Source organism: Lepidochelys olivacea (assembly GCF_965140295.1).
Source record: "Lepidochelys olivacea isolate rLepOli2 genome assembly, chromosome: 10".
Taxonomy (NCBI): Eukaryota; Metazoa; Chordata; order Testudines; family Cheloniidae; genus Lepidochelys; species Lepidochelys olivacea.
Window position 1 is genome coordinate 31,644,759 of NC_140420.1, and position 16,659 is coordinate 31,661,417.

General features: G+C 42.8%; 1 protein-coding gene across 2 annotated transcripts in view; it reads right to left on the bottom strand.

Annotated features, from left to right (window-relative positions):
• RHBDF1 (rhomboid 5 homolog 1) overlaps positions 1-16,659 on the bottom strand; it is a 110,399-nt gene that overhangs the window by 19,843 nt on the left and 73,897 nt on the right. For both annotated transcript variants that reach the window (XM_084640692.1, XM_084640691.1), the window contains exons 4-7: positions 15,090-15,303; positions 9,207-9,413; positions 8,469-8,591; positions 8,130-8,290 (exon numbers count right to left, since the gene is read on the bottom strand). In XM_084640692.1, coding sequence (XP_084496818.1) covers positions 8,130-8,290; positions 8,469-8,591; positions 9,207-9,413; positions 15,090-15,303 — 705 coding nt within the window. The remainder of the gene's footprint in view (positions 1-8,129; positions 8,291-8,468; positions 8,592-9,206; positions 9,414-15,089; positions 15,304-16,659) is intronic.

Consider the following 16,659-nt stretch of genomic DNA (forward strand, 5'->3'; position numbering starts at 1 on the left):
ATATAATGTACTTGGATTTCAGAAAGTTTTGCAAGGTCCCTCACTGAAGGATCTTAAGCAAAGTAAGCAGTCATAGAATAGGAGGGAAGGCCCTCTCATGGATCAGTAGCTGGTTAAAAAGATGGGAGACAAAGGGTCAGTTTTCACAGTGGAGAGAGTAAATAGCAGGGTCCTCCAGGGATCTGTACTGGGACCAGTGCAGTTCAACATATTCATAAATGGTCTGGAAAAAGGGGTAAACAGTGAGGCGGCAAAGTTTGCAGATGATACAAAATTATTTAAGATAGTTAAGTTCAAAGCTGACTGAAGAGAGTTACAAATGGATCTCACAAAACTAGGTGACTGGACAACAAAATGGCAGATGAAAGTCAATGTTGATAAATGCAAAGTAATGCACATTGGAAAACATAATCCCAACTATACATACAAACTGATGGAGTCTAAATTAGCTGTTGCCACTCAAGAAAGATCTTGGAGTCACTGTGTTCTCTGAAAACATCTGCTCAATGTGCAGCGACAGTCAAAAAAGCTAACCAGAATGTTAGAAACCATTAGGAAAGGGATAGATAAGAAGACAGTAAATATCATAATGCCACTAGTGAAACCCATGGTACACTCACACCTTGAATACTGTGTGCAGTCCCATCTCAAAAAAGATAGATTAGATATAATTGGAAAAATACAGAGAAGGGCAACAAAATGATTTGCAAAAAGAAAAGGAGGACTAGTGGCACCTTAGAGACTAACCAATTTATTTGAGCATAAGCTTTCGTGAGCTACAGCTCACTTCATCGGATGCAACAAGTACTCCTTTTCTTTTTGCGAATACAGACTAACACGGCTGCTACTCTGAAACAAAATGATTGGAGATATGGAACCACTTGCATATGAGGAGAGATTAATAAGACTGGGACTGTTCAGTTTGGAAAAGAGATGACTAAAGGGGGGATTTGATAGAGGTCTATAAAATCATGAATGGTGTGGAAAAAGTGACTAAGGAAATGCTATTTACCCCTTCACATAATACAAGAACAAGGGGTCACCGAATGAAGTGTAGGACTGGAAGGGATCTCAAGAGGTCATCGAATCCAGTCCCCTGCACTCAAGGCAGGAGTATGTAATAACTAAACTATGCCCAACAGGTGTTTGTCTAGCCTGTTCTTAATAACCTCCAATGATGGAGATTCCATAGCCTCCCTAAGCAATTTGTTCCAGTGCTTAACTACCTGGACAGTCACAAAGTTTTTCCTAATGTCCAACTTAAACCTCCCTTTGCTGCAATTTAAGCCCATTGCTTCTTGCCCTGTCCTCAGAGGTTAAAAAGAACAATTTTTCGCCCTCTTTCTTGTAACAACTTTATATGTACTTTAAAAGTGTTATGTGTCCGTCATCGTTCCCCACCTCGCCCAGACTTCTCTTCTCCACTCTAAACAAACCCAGTTTTTTCAAATTTTCCTCATAGGTCGTGCTTTCTAGACCTTTAATTATTGTTGTTGCTCTTCTCTGGACTTTCTCCAATTTGTCCACATCGTTCCTGAAATCTGGCACCCAGAACTGGACACAGTACTCCAATTGAGGCCTTATCAGTGTGGAATAAAAATTAATAGGCAGCAAGTTTAAAAACAAACAAAAGGAAGTATTTCTTCACACAACACACAGTCAACCTGGGGAACTTGTTGCCAGGGGATGTTGTAAAGGCCAAAAGTATAAATGGGTTCAAGAAAGTACCAAGTAAGTTCATGGAGGATAGGTCCATCAATGGCTAATAGCCAAAATGATCAGCGATGCAACCCCTTGCCCTGAGTGTCCCTGAGTCTCTTACTGCCAGAAGATGGGAGTAGACAACAGGTGACGGATTTCTCTATAATTGCACTGTTCTGTTCATCCCCTTTGAAGCATCTGGCACTGGCCACTTTGAAGACAGGATACTGGGCTAGATGAACCATTGGTCTGATCCAATATGGCCATTCTAACATTCTTGTATTATCTTATGTTGCCTCTCTAAATAAAGTCACTGAACTCTGGAAGATATAAGCAAGGACAGAGGTCATCTTTGGCATCCATCACCAGACAGACACAAGGGCCCAGAGCTCTGCAAGCTGAAAAAGATGGGCCCTTCAACCAAGGAGGGGCTGAAGCCACTGGAAACTGAATATAGGTGAGAAACCTGCTTAGGCCAAGACCTTTCACCTAGGAAGACAAAAGAAGCCAGCCTCTTGTGCTTTTGTGGAAGGCCCTGACTGAGGGAAAGTCAACCACGGCTGGAAAGAAGAATGACTGATGAGAGAAACCATCTTTAACAAAGCCTGTACCTTGCTAGATTAAGTTTTAAACTTTAGATATGTCCTTTCACTTGTATTTTCTTGTAACATCTCTACTTTTATTTCTTTTACTTGGCATCACATAACCTTTGTCCTATTAATAAATTTGTTTTTGGTTATTTTTGTGGTTTTTTTCTTATAAACCAACTCAGTGCTGTGTTTGAAGGAAGGGTGTACCTCTCCCAGTTAATAAGCTGTAATGTGCTTTTGTCTCTTTAAAGACGCAAACAAACCTTATTACTTCTCAGAGTGGCCCAGGAGAGGGCTGGACATTTCAGGGCACACAGTTCTGGGAAAATTCAGGATTGGGAGTGCGTTGGGGTCACCTTGCAAGTAGCAACCCAGGTTGGCGGAAACCACGGTAGGGCTGTTGTGCTGGAGGCAGGCTGCTGGAGTCAGAGTTGCTGCTCCAGGGATGCACAGCATACAGACCTGCGTGTTCATCTGCTGATGTCCAGGCTGTAAGCCACAGCAGCAGGGCGTTACAGGCAGGCCCCTCACTGAACTGCACTGCACCCCAAAATGTGACAATGCCTGTGCACCACGCACCTCAGATTGGAGAATTCTTGCAAACAGTGTCCGTTGGTCGGTGCCTATCCCCTTGCCACCAGTGTGCTCCACGCCGAGGATATAAGAGGTGGTGTGGACAGATGCCTCTCCAGTTCCGTCTCTCCTGTGAATGCAGACATGATCTGAGGCAGAGGGGAAGGAGGATGGGTAGTGGAATACCTATAAGAACTCCTGCTACCACAAAGTAAATTCCCTTTCTTCTTCAAGCACTGGTCCCTGTGTGTCTTCCACTGTGGGTGTCTGGCAAGCAGCACTCAGAGAGGAGGAGGATGCAGGTGGTATGGCTGCCTGTAGAACCGCCATTCTGAAGGATGTGTCAGCGGCAGAGTCTTGGGGTGGGATCCAAACTCTTCAGAGTGGACTCTGCTCTTGTGCTTATGAGAGAGTCCCTTGCTCTCATGTGGAAAACCTGTCAAAGGGTCCCTGGCCTTGCTCTTTCCTGCTCCTGTGTCAGGTCTTGTGCTAGGAGGCGTGCTCGTCGATGTACGGTGGGGTCCCCAGCCTGGGTCCGACTCAGGCCTCACAGCTTTCACCATGAGGTGCTTTTTAAGTTGGAGTTCTGGGTCTGGGTGGGGAAGGAGTGGTACATATTGCACTTGGTGGAGATATGCACTTCTCTGAGGCAGTGTATGTATCACTGGTGGTCATTGCTGACCAAAAAGAAGCAGGGAGAGGAGACATTGTTTCCAAATACAGGTATTCTGGGCATCATCTAATTCCTGTACCAGGGAGGCAGGAGGTTTTCTGGGAAGGGGACTTAAACTACTCACTAACTATACTAATAAAACCCATTAACAATAGCTTCACTACAGAGCTAAAACAGTAAAATCTTTGACATATTTACAGGTTTGAAGACAAGGACGAGGCTGAAGAGAAGGGAGAAGCTCCAGACACTGGAGATTCTGAGTCAGGCCAGGAGGCAATAAGAAGGTACTTTAGAGGCAGTTGGTGCACACAGCCTCTTATGGCCTTGGAGTGGAGCGTGAGGATGGCAAAGGCAGAGGCGTAGGCAGTGGACACTGCTTGCAAGAACTCTCTGGTCTCAGACGCATTTGCAGCGCATGCTTATCCACAGTGGATGACACATAGGGGCTACCACTCAAAGAAGAACCAGAGCACAGCCCTAGGAAATCTCTTAACTGGTTCCTGGAAAGCCACCACAACAGAGCATGAGCTTAGGGTGGCTTTATGTTCTCTGGTATCTTCGAGTGATTGTTGTGGCTACCAGTAGTATCAGACTGTGTCCAATGGGGATCCACTGCCCACCACATCACTTAGTTGTGGTGTGGTGGGTAGTGAATATTGTGAGTGCTCAACTCTTTGGAGTGTGCATTAGGGAAAGAAAGAATCCACAGAAAATTAATAAGTGCACAAATAACACCCCCAAACTTTCCTGTGTGTTTGTAGGTTAGTTTCTGTGTTGCAAAGCATAACAGATGATGTTTTAAATGCTCAAAAGAAATTGAATAAAATAATCTTTGTAACCTTTAGGGATTCTCAGTGTATGAATGATTCGATACAAACCCTTCCAAGACACTCTGAGAAGAAGACTGTGTTACGTGTCACTTGGAAAATCATTCTTCTCGATGAGCAATATGGATTCAGATTTGACCTGTGGCCTAGCCTTGAACACCTCTTCGACTCTTGGGAGTTTGAGGCGTTTCTATGTGTCTTTAGAGAGAGGTACTGCCCTCTAAATTTCCTGCTATGAAGTCTCTGATTTGGTTTATGACCAGGCGCATACCTGACTCCCTGAACTGGCACCTTCAATAGTTTGATACCGTTCCCTAGAGTCTGAATTAAATCATTTTTGCTTTGATAAATAAAACCATTAAAATGATATAAAAATGGAAACACTGGGAATTAGTTTTGCCCAAAAATTGGATCTCATATTCTCGTTGGAAAAGTGGTGAACTCCCAGTATTACTTCCAGCATCTGTGTCACAGCTGGTAACATTCTCAATAACATGACGAGGGAAAGCGTTAGCACAATGAGATGGATTGTGAGCAGCAGAACCGCGACAAGGTCCTTCCCCATGTCTGCTGTGCATTCACACCCTGGTGAACTGATAGAGCCAAGAACAAGGCTGCCCTCTGACAGTGTGAGGTGCCAGTTACTCAGGGAGTCTCTGACTTATCAGGAAACAAAAGGAAATGACATAGTTTGATTCCTTGCTAGGGTGAGGAACCAGTTACTAAAAGGAACAGTCACAAGATTGAAATGCCCGCAAGCTGCATGGAAATTTTTTAAAAACACCATAATAGAGGCTCAAACTATATGTATACCCCCAAATTAAAAAAATAAATAAAAAGGGAAGCAGACCCAAAAAATGCCACCATGCCTAAACAGAGTAAAAGGAGTGGTTAGAGACAAAAAGGCATCTTTTAAAAACTGGAAATCAAATAATACTGAGGAAAACAGAAAGGAGCATAAATTCTGGCAAGTCAAGTGTAAAAGTATAATTAGGCAGACCAAAAAATTTTTTAACCAACTAGCAAAAGATTAAAAAATTGCTGTTAATTTTTATAAGTACATCAGAAGCAGGAGACTTGCCACATAATCAGGGGGCCACTGGTCAACAGACGTGCTAAAGGAGCACTCAAAGAAGATAAAGTTGTTGCAGAGAAGCTAAAGAAATCTCTACATGGATCTTCACTGCAAATGATGTGAGGGAGATTCCCACACGAGCATTCTTTTTAGGTTATATATCTGAGAAATTGTCCCAGACTGAGGTATCAATAGAGAAGGTTTTGGAACAAATTGATAAATTAAATGGTAATATGTCACCAGGACCAGGGATATTCACCCAAGACTTCTGCAGGAACTCAAATATTAAATTGCAGAACTACTAACGGTGGTATGTAGCTTAGTGCTTAAATCAACTTCAGTACCAGATGACTGGTAGACAGCTATTGTAACGCCAATTTTTAAAAAATGCTCCAGAGGTGATCCTGGCAATTATAGGCCAGTAAGTCTAATTTCAGTACCAGGCAAAATTATCAGACACATAGATGAACATGATACATTGGGGAAGAGTCAGCCTGGCTTTTGTAAAGGGAAATCATGCCTCACCCATCTATTAGAATTCTTTGAGGGTGTCAACACGTGGACAATGGTGATCCAGTGGATATAGTGTACTTGGACTTTCAGAAAACCTTTGATAAGGTCCCTCACCGAAGGCTTTTAATCAAAGTAAGCAGTCATGGAATAAGAGGGAAGATGCTCTCATGGTCAGTAACTGGTTAAAAGATAGGAAACAAAGGGTAGGAATAAATGGTTAGTATTCACAGTGGAGAGAGGTGAATAGCAGGGTCCTCCAGGGATCTGAACTGGGACCAGTGCTGCTCAACATATTCATAAATGATTTGGGAAAAGGGGTAAACAGTGAGATGGCAAAGTTTGCTGATGATACAAAACTAAAGATAGTTAAATTCAAAGCAGACTGGGAAGAGTTACAAAGGGATCTCACAAAACTAGGTGACAGGGCAACAAAATGGCAGATGAAATTCAATGTTGATAAATGCAAAGTAATGTACATTGGAAACCATAATCCCAACTATACACACAAAATGATGGGATCTAAATTAGCCGTTGCCACTCAAGAAAGATCTTTAAGTCATTGTGGATAGTACTCTAAAAACATCCCCTCAGATGTGCAGCGGCAGTCCAAAAATTTAACCAGAATGTTAGGAACCATTAGGAAAAGGATAGACTATAAAACAGAAAATAGAAATCCAAGCTACACCCATATCTTGAATACCGTGTGCAGTTCTGGTTGCCCCATCTCAAAAAGGATATATTAGAATTGGAAAAGACACAGAGAAGAGCAACAAAAATGATTATGGGTATGGAACAGCTTCTCTCTGAGGAGAGATTAAAAAGACTGCAACTGTTCAGTTAGAAAAGAAATGACTAAGAGGGGATATGACAGAGGTCTATAAAATCATGAATGGTGTGGAGAAAAATGAATAAGTGTTATTTTCCCCTTCACATAACACAAGAACCAGAGGTCACCCAATGAAATTAATTGGCAGCAGGTTTAAAACAAACAGAAGGAAATGCTTCTTTACACAACGCAGAGTCAACACGTAGAACTCATTGGCAGGAGATGTTGAAAAGGGAAAAAGTGTAACTGTGTTCAAAAAAGAATTAGATAAGTTCATGGGGGACAGGTCCATCAATGGCTATTAGCCAAGACAGCCAGGGACCCATGCTCTGGGTGTCCCTAAACCTCTGATTGCCAGAAGCTGGGACTGGATGCCAGGGATGGATCACTCAATAAATTGAAGCGTATGGCACCAGCCACTGTTGGAAGACAGGATACTTGCTACATGGACAATTGGTCTCACCCAGTATGGCCATTCTTAGGTTTAAGAGGAAACTGAAGACACAAGGTTCCATCCATGCATCATGGTCTTAAAGCACCAGGTCTTCCACTTGCTTGGTTTCAAATTAGTGTAATATCACCTACCATGTTACCCCATGGCATTTGAGCAGGACAATTCATAGTGAATATGGCTAGAGGTAGCCATTCTATCTACCGGTCTTCATGCCAATACCCTAGAGGACTGACATTCACACACTGCATTTTTGCCATGTTCTGCGCTCTTGGCACTCATATAACCCATTTAAACTGGTCTCTGTTTCCCCTTAAGAATGATACAGCCTCATAAACATGATGTGCAGGAACCCAACTTCATCATGCTGTTGTGCTGACTAGAGTTAAGTTAGCAGAGTTAGCCCTTCATATGCACCAATTGTCTACTGCTCTCTGAAGTCGGACACTGTTTCTTAGGTAAACAAGAAGATTTCAGGTATGGGATAAACAGAGGGGGTGTCACACAGATTGTGCAGCAGCCCTGGGGATTCTCCTCCCAGACAGACAGGAATACTGGGGCAGTGGCCTCTGCAGCCCCTCAGCCTTTCCATTCAAGGCCCTCAGCAAGAGGGCTAGTATTTAGCACTAGGCAAGAATGTGTGTGCTCTGCTGCTCTAGGCCTGCACTGAGCTAAACTGAGTCAATTGAGCTGAGGTATCAATCATTGCACAAATCAGGCCTGTGTATCAGATCCATTCCGAGGAGTACCAGCAGCGTCAGAGACACTAACTCCTCTGGGCTTGTCTTCACCATGAGCAATGGTGGCTAAGGCCTTTCAAATTTGTGGTGTGAAATGTCCTTCCCTTCCCAGATTCGGGACCACAGATTAGATTCTGCCAACTGTCAGGAAGATACTCACAGCATCAGGTGGCTTCTTTCAAGTTCATTTTTGTCTAAGGCACCTCCTGTTAGATCGGCCTGATCCTGGGGTTTCACCTCAGAATCCTTGATCGCCGCTTCAGATGGAGATTCAAACACTTCATCGGGGTATGTAGAGAGCTCCTCATGGAGGACTCCTTCCTGGGCAAAGAAACATAAGTCCTGTCAAAGACATTCCAGTGACTTATTAGAGCAAAGCAACTCAAAAGGAAGCTCTGTCAGGAGTGGCACCTCTCCCTTGAGCCCACACATACTGCTGGGTGATAGAGTTCTTACAGCCTTTGGCTACTGGGGACAAAGCCAGCACTGCTCCCCTTACCCGAGCAAAAAACGAGGTGTCCAACTCATCGGGGAAATCCACCGTGTCCTCCTCCAAGAAACTAGCTGGGGTGAAGCTGCGTCGCTGAGCCCTCCTCAGGGTACTGTCCTTCACAGAGCGGCCCTGGAAGAGAAGGGAATAGCATTCAGTCACAGAGAAATTTGACCCCACAAACACCTAAGAGTTCTGCAGACCCTGCTTCTTCAGAGGCTTAGCTGTGTCAGGGAGTCACCAAAGTAAGTGCAGCAGATCCACCAGCAACTTGACACCCTTCTAGTGAGACTTGTGAATCCCATATACTAGTATTTCCAAGATGGCAGCACCATCCCTTTCAGCTGAGCTAAATGGTGCCTTCTGCAGTATATGAATGCTCTAACATGCTTTTTACAAAGGACCATCACCCATTCAGAGCCTAGCTTTTCCAAACTTCTCATCCAATCAAAGCCTAGAGCTTAGCTACTGCTAACCAAATTTTGTAAAGAACATTTGAGCCTGTTTGTTGTCAAACTTGAAGCACTCAGACTGACAAACTCTTGGCAGGTCTTTATCTGGTCTACTCCACTTCCTTCTAGGCATGGGCAGGAGACACAGTGCAAAGCAGTCAGAACAGTGACTCCCCAAAATGACATAGTGGAGTCCCATTTTACACCTCCTCCCACCTCAGGAATCCCATAGATGGTGCCTTCACCCGAGACCTCCACCCTGTCCCCACAGGAATCCTCCTCAATCAGACAGTACCTTCACCAGGGCTGCTGCTGCTCGGAAGCTCATTTTGGCCACTGATTCCCGTTTCCGCCGTCGTGGTAAGCGATTAAACCCAGACCGAGAGCTGGTGAAGGAGCACAGTGATGTGGCACCTGGAGTGATTGGTGTGTGAGGGATGCTGTATCCATCATTATCATCAGCCATACGGAATGCTCGGCCTCGTGCTAAAGGGTCTACAATCTGCAGACGAAGAGAGGATCTCAGTTACTGTGAGAAACTGGGAAGATCTCAGCATGCTCTCAGGCAAGGAGCAAAGGCCTGTGCCTCATTCTTGGGGCCCTTTTCTCCCCTCAACAAACACAAAGAAACATAGGAACTGCCAGACTGGATCAGACCTGGGCTTCATCAAGCCCAGTATCCTGTCTCTGACAGCTGCCAGCACAAGATGCTTCAGAGGAAGGTCTGGGATAATCTGTAATCCATGAAGGTCACACCGTGAGCCCTGAACATGAGGTTTTACATTCCTTCCAAAATTTTTATCATTAACTGTAATAAATATGGATAAAAACACTATCCAGAGGAGTGTCCAATCCTCTTTGACTCTTCCTAAATTCTTGGCTTCACCAACGTCATGTGGCAGTGAATTTCACAGTCTAATTATCTGTTGTGTGAATGAGAGTTTTTTCTAGGCCCTCGATCACTCTTTGGCTTCCTTTCACAGATTCCAAGGCCAGATACCACTGCGATCATGTAGTATGACCTTCTATATAAACACAGGCCAGATAACTTCCCCAAAATAATTCCTAAAGTAAATTTCTTCTCTGAGACCCCTCTCACTGTTCAATATCTTTTTTGAGAAGGAGTGACCAGTGCGGCATACGCTGTCGAGATGGACTCATTTACACAATGCATAATAATGTTTACAGTAGCATTTTCCATCCTGTATCCTAACATCTTGTTTGCTTTCTGGACCACAGTTGAACAGAGGTCTTTATTGAGCTGTCCTCTGTGATGCCCTGGTCCTTTTTGTGATTTAATACAGCTAACTTAGAACCCTGCAAGATGTGTAAATAGTTCACATTTTCCCCCTCCAATATGCATTACTTTGCAGCACATACCAGCATCGAATGTAAGCTACATTCACCCAGCTTAGTTAGGTCTCTGAAATTCCTCCATTCCTAAGCAGCAGAACACAAAACTCCTTTCTGGTCATCACTGCTGTTCTTTAGAGCTGGTCAAAATTTTTAAGCCAAAAATTCTTCTCACCAAAAATTGTGGTTTTGTTGAATATAATTTTTTTTTTGTAGAAAAAGGTCATCTTCAATGATATTGTTCAATATTTCAATGGAAAATTTTGAAACAAACTGAAAATTTTTACTTTGTTTAGGTTCAAATTGCATTTTTCATTTCGTTTTGGATTTGGGCGGGGGGGAGGGGAGGTGTTTCCTTTCACTTCCTTTTGGTTTTGGTTTTTTAAATACTCCCTGCCCCTTTTTTCCCCACCAGAACATGACTTCAGTGGGACTATCTGAGATAGTAAAGTAAAGCTCATGTGTGCTTGCAAGACTGGGGTCCAATTTTTGAAAATGTAACCCTACCTCACTCTGCAGACGAGGTAACCCAGCTGGAAGCCCAGGGAGGCAGCAGGAAGGAATTCTGCAGAGCAGCCCTTGGCTGCTGGTTACAGGATCCCTGGACTGGAACCTGAGATAGTGGGAGGGGACAGGCTCCCTACCAACCACCAGGGAAGGTGGCATGAATCCCCTGAGAAAGGGACATGGATGATAGAGAGCCCTGAGAAACGGGAGTGAGGACACAAGGCCCAGTGTCAGGGCTGAAGATCTGATACAAGGTCTCGGACTTGGTTGGACTCTTCTGGTACCCTGGCAGAGGTTGACTCAATTGTGACCTGACCAGAGGGCCGAGTTACAAGAAGAGAGACCACTGCAGCGCCAAAGCAATGGGCAGCTGGATGTGCCAGATGGGGGAGAGACACTACACCATGCTTAGCCACAAGGAAGAACTCCAGCAACGAGTGATCTCCTTCAAATCCACAGAAAATTTCATAGATATTTTTCATTTATTGCTGACTATTTCCAAAATAAGCAATCGAGTCAATAATTTCTTTAAATTTTTCAATTTTTTTTTTAAATTCTACCAAGTGACTAAGCTGACCAAATTTTTCCCCCCCAATATTGCTTGTTTATAAAATGGAAAATGATAAACATACTGATTAGAATTTTGGCTAATAAATTTGAAAAATGAACCAATTTTGCAACCTGCAAAATTTGTCAATTTCTCAAGCAGATCTACTTGTAACTAGGGCTATCAGGTGATTAAAAAAATAAATTGCAATTAATTGCATTGTGAAAGAATAATAGAATATCATTTATTTAAATATTTTTGGATGTTTTCTACATTTTCAAATATATTAATTTCAATTACAACACAGAATACAAAGTGTACAGTGCTCACTTTATATTTATTTTTATTACAAATATTTCCACTGTAAAAACCAAAAGAAATAGTATTTTTCAATTCACCTCATACAACTACTGTAGTGCAGTCTCTTTATCATGAAAGTTGAATTTACAAATGTAGAATTATGTACAGAAAACTGCATTCAAAAATAAAACAATGTAAAACTTTAAAGCCTACAAGTTCACTCAGTCCTATTTCTTGTTCAGCCAATCGCTCAGACAAACAAATTTGTTTACATTGGCAGGAGATAATGCTGTCCACTTCTTGTTTACAATGTCACCTGAAAATGAGAACCGGCGTTCACATGGCACTGTTGTAGCCAGCGTTGCAAGATATTTATGTGCCAGATGCGCTAAAGATTCATATGTCCCTTGATGCTTCAACTACCATTCCAGAGGACATGCGATCGTGCTCATGACGAGTTCTGCTCGATAATGATCCAAAGCAGTGCGGACCGACATATGTTCATTTCCATCATGTGAGTCACATGCCACCAGCAGAAGGCTGATTTTCTTTTTTGGTGGTTCTGGTTCTGTAGTTTCTGCATCGGAGTACTGCTCTTTTAAGACTTCTGAAAGCATGCTCCACACCTCGTCCCTTTCAGATTTTGGAAGGCACTTCAGATTCTTAAACCCTAGGTCGACTGCTGTAGCTATCTTTAGAAATCTCACATTGGTACCTTCTTTGCATTTTGTCAAATCTGCAGTGAAAGTGTTCTTAAAACGAACATGTGCTGGGTCATCATCCGAAACTTCTATAACATGAAATATATAGCAGAATGCAGGTAAAACAGAGCCAAAGACATACAGTTCTCCCCCAAGGAGTTCAGTCACAAATTTAATAAACACATTTTTTTAACAAGCGTCACCAGTATGGAACCATGTCTTCTGGAATGGTGGCCAAAGCATGAAGGGGCATACTAATGTTTAGCATATCTGGCATGTAAATGCCTTGCAACGCCAGCTACAAAAGTGCTATGCGAAAGCCTGTTCTCACTTTCAGGTGACATTGTAAATAAGAATCGGGTACCATTATGTCTCATAAATGTGAGCAAACTTGTTTGTCTGAGCGACTGGGTGACCAAGAAGTAGGACTGAGTGGAGTTGTAGGCTCTAAAGTTTTACATTGTTTTGTTTTTGAGTGCAGTTATGTAACAAAAAAATTCTACATTTGTAAGTTGCACTTTCACGACAAAGATTGCACTACAGTTTTTGTATGAGGTGAACAGAAAAATACTTATTTCTTTTGTTTATCATTTTCACAGTGCAAATATTTGTAATCAAAAATAATATAAAGTGAGTACTGTATACTTTGTATTCTGTGCTGTAACTGGAATCAATATATTTTAAAATGTATAAAAACATCCAAAATATTTAATAAATTTAAATTGGTATTCTATTGCTTAACAGTGTGATTAAAACGGTGATTAATCATGATAAATTTTTTTAATCGCCATTAATTTTTGTGAGTTAATTGCGTGAGTTAACTGTGATCAATCGACAGCCCTACTTGTAACCTTCCTGGGCAGCACACACTTGTGAAATTACAGGATCCAGAACATCACATTACTTCTCCACAAGGTCAAAAATGAGGATTTAACTCTGTCCAACACAGCCAGAAAAAACTAATGCTGGCTATGGCAGCAATTTCTATGCACTCTCCTAACCAAAAGGCTGATAAAATACAATCCTTGGTAGATTTACAGGTTCTGCCAATATAGCATATAATCCTCATTACCCCAACAGTTGTGGCCCGAAAAAGTTATAGGCTCTGATGGCTGGGCTCATAACCAAGAGTTCAACATCTAACAGCACAACATAGCCAGCCTCTTTCCATTGTTACATATGGAAGTTATAAAATGCGGCAGCTACATCCGACAGACATTACAACTTCCACATGGCTCCAATGGGTAGGGTAGGAAAGACTATAACTTTTGTGAGGCCTGAGATGTGGTGCTCATTAACTTTAACCTCTCCAGGGTGCCAATTTATAAAAGACTTGTACTTTCAAAAATGAACACAAGGTTTTAGACAAAAGTTACAACTGCTGTCAGAGGACTGGATGGAAGTTCCAATATTAATGATCTTGACCATGAATAAATATTTTATATTTAAGAATACTTGTCAAACTGGTTCTGTGCCTGAGTTCTCAGCAAGGTCTAGAGCACAGGACCTGTTTGAAGCCACACGTCAATTATGAGTTGATTCAAAGGCTTTTCCAAACTGAAAAAGAAGCCATTTTTCTAAGTTCCATAACTCTAAAATGATTTGTTTGATTAAATCAAACTTTAAAAAACTTTTTAAAAACATGAGAAATTTCAGCTTTTGAGAAAGAGGAGAGAGGGCTCCCGGTGGGCAGGATCAGGGTTAGACAATAGTCAATCCTTTACTATGGAGACACTACCAATCTCTTACCCTCCCTTCTCCAAGGCAGGATTATCTGCAGATGGAGATAATTTCATTTCCCATTTCACCACCTGGACAAGTGCAACACTCTTAACTGACTTCATAATATCAGATTAATTACGAGGGAAAAGCAAGGCACTGGGAACCCTTCAGGTTAGAGCTCAAGTGCTAATGAAGTTACCTCATTTAGGTTTGTGTACTGGCAGAATCTGTACTTTGGGAACATGGAGTAGGCAAGGAAGCAGGAAGCTTTACAGCTTCCCCTGGCAATCTCTGAGGGCTTGTGAGCAGAGTGTGCCAGCTGCTGAGGTAAGAGAGATGACACATAGGTAGCTCCTGTGAAGTCATGAGATAATATTTCTGAGGATACTGAATACTAGGGTATTGTCACAGCAAAATGTGAAGAATAAAAAAGTAAGTGCATTGCATGGCAATGGGGCTATTAGTATGAGACTGCAGTTAGGGAGGATAGGGTCTAATCTGGGTATCGAAAGTAAACTGACAGTTCTCCTCTCAAAACTGCTGAATACCCCATGTTGGAAAAGACTCTGACAGCCAGATTTGACTAGGAAACTGGAATCTTGCTATGGAAAAAGCTGAAAAATGCCTTCCACGATTACTGTAATTCCTTACTAGTGCTCATATACCATTCTCACTCAGTAATGATGCCAAAGGGACAAAGACATGGCTCTCAGAGTCCTGGGGAAACAGACTGCAGATGTATAAACCCCAGAGGCCCAAGTGGAAGGGTGACAACACTGATTATGGGAAGAGAGTGCTCAAATGTGTGTATGGGATTTAGGAAACCATCCCTTCACAGGAAACTCTTCCTTTCCTCTAAAACCTTTGTTTCCATGTTTGATCTCTTTAGTGTCTTGTGTACACTGATCTGAAATGTTCAGGAAACATTGAACCCTAAAGCAGGCTTAGCATCCAGCAGTGGGAGAGGGGAGAAAGGAGCCTTTTTGGTATGTTCTGAAAGCTAACAAGCCCCATGGAAAGGCCCTGGCTACTCCTCCACTGGACTCACCTTCTGCATGCCAAGTTGACAAGTCCCGACATAGAGAGGAGGAGGGGTCTCTGTGCTAGTGAGTGAGATGTTATCCTGGCTGGGCAGGTCCATTTCCCGGATGACCTGAGGTTTCAGCTTCCCATATCGTTGGCTGCAATGGCGAAGGCTTTTTCTCTGCCATTTCTGAGTGGCATCGCTATCCTTGCTTACCCCAAACCAATCTGCTGTGCCCCTGAAAGACACCGACACACAAGCACAGGGAACGTTTGGGTTCGCTTAAATCGTGCAAATTAGAGATAGAAAAGCCCCAGTGGTTCACACCTACTCCATTCCCATGCAGGATTCTGCCCTATAGTATATCTCACGGGCTCTTCACAGCTTGGTTTTAAATATGCAGTAAGACCAGGGCACAAAATTTTCATCAAAACATTATTACAAACAAAAAATGCCTTTTACCAAAACAAACATTTAACACAAAAAAATATTTTGGTCAACTTTAAGTTTTTCCCAGTGGGGAAAAGAAAAGAAGGGGCAGCAGGAACCAGGGGACCTATTTATTTTGTCATTTAGTTTGACTGGAAACTTTTTTTAATGAAACTATTTTATTTCTTTGAACATTTTCACAGAAAATACTTACCCATGTTGGACCAGGCCTAGTCCCAAGTGATGGGGCCATGGCCCTTTCACAACCTCAGCCATCTCACAGTCCGAAAGAGTTTCCTTATATTCAGTCTGAATTCATCTTTTCTTCTCCTGACTCCCCATTATTGCCCTCTCCCTCCTTGTGCTTGCCAAACTGGTACTTAGCTGAAGCTTAGCATCAACATCCAGAGTGCCGCTATGCTCCCTGGGATCTCAACTTTCCAACAGTTTATGTCTGGGTTATAGGGGTACATGGCATTGAGCTGCCTGCTGCGGAAAGTTGAGAAAAGCTAGGAGCAGAAGGCAGTGGAGTGCAGCAATGCAGGCCATCAGGATATTGCTAGGGCTCTCCTGGGAGCAGAACAGTTTGTATTGCATTGCTTCTACTTCATCACTGAAAGGCATCTACATTCAAAGACAAAATCCTGGAGGAAGCCAGAACATGTAAATTAGGAGCATTTCAGGCCACCCCAAATGCAGGAGGACAGTCATGCATTGTAGCATGCAGTGTAATTGTAGCTATGTCAGTCCCAGGATATGAGAGAGACAAGGTGGGTGAGGCACTTACCTCACCCAGCTTGTCTCTCTCATATCCTGGGACTGACATGGCTACAGTCGTCTCTCTAGTCATGCATTGTAAACTGTCCTAGAAATGTAAGATTTACCACTGATCCATCATGCCTTTCCTCCAGCAGTGGCCAATACCTGCTGCTTCCAAAGAAGGCATGCCACAAGAACCCATAATGCACCTGGCCAAGTGTTCAATGCTGTGAAGAAAAAGTCCATCCTAACCCCTCCCAAGTGCACACATGGAAGCGTGAGATCATCTGATCCTTTTCATCAACTCCTTCATGGGAGCAAGGACATCCACTGATGCTGTGACACTGAGGGAGCGGTTTTAGCCTGTGCTCCTGGTGGAGGCCAGGGGGTATGCTCTGGCACTAAG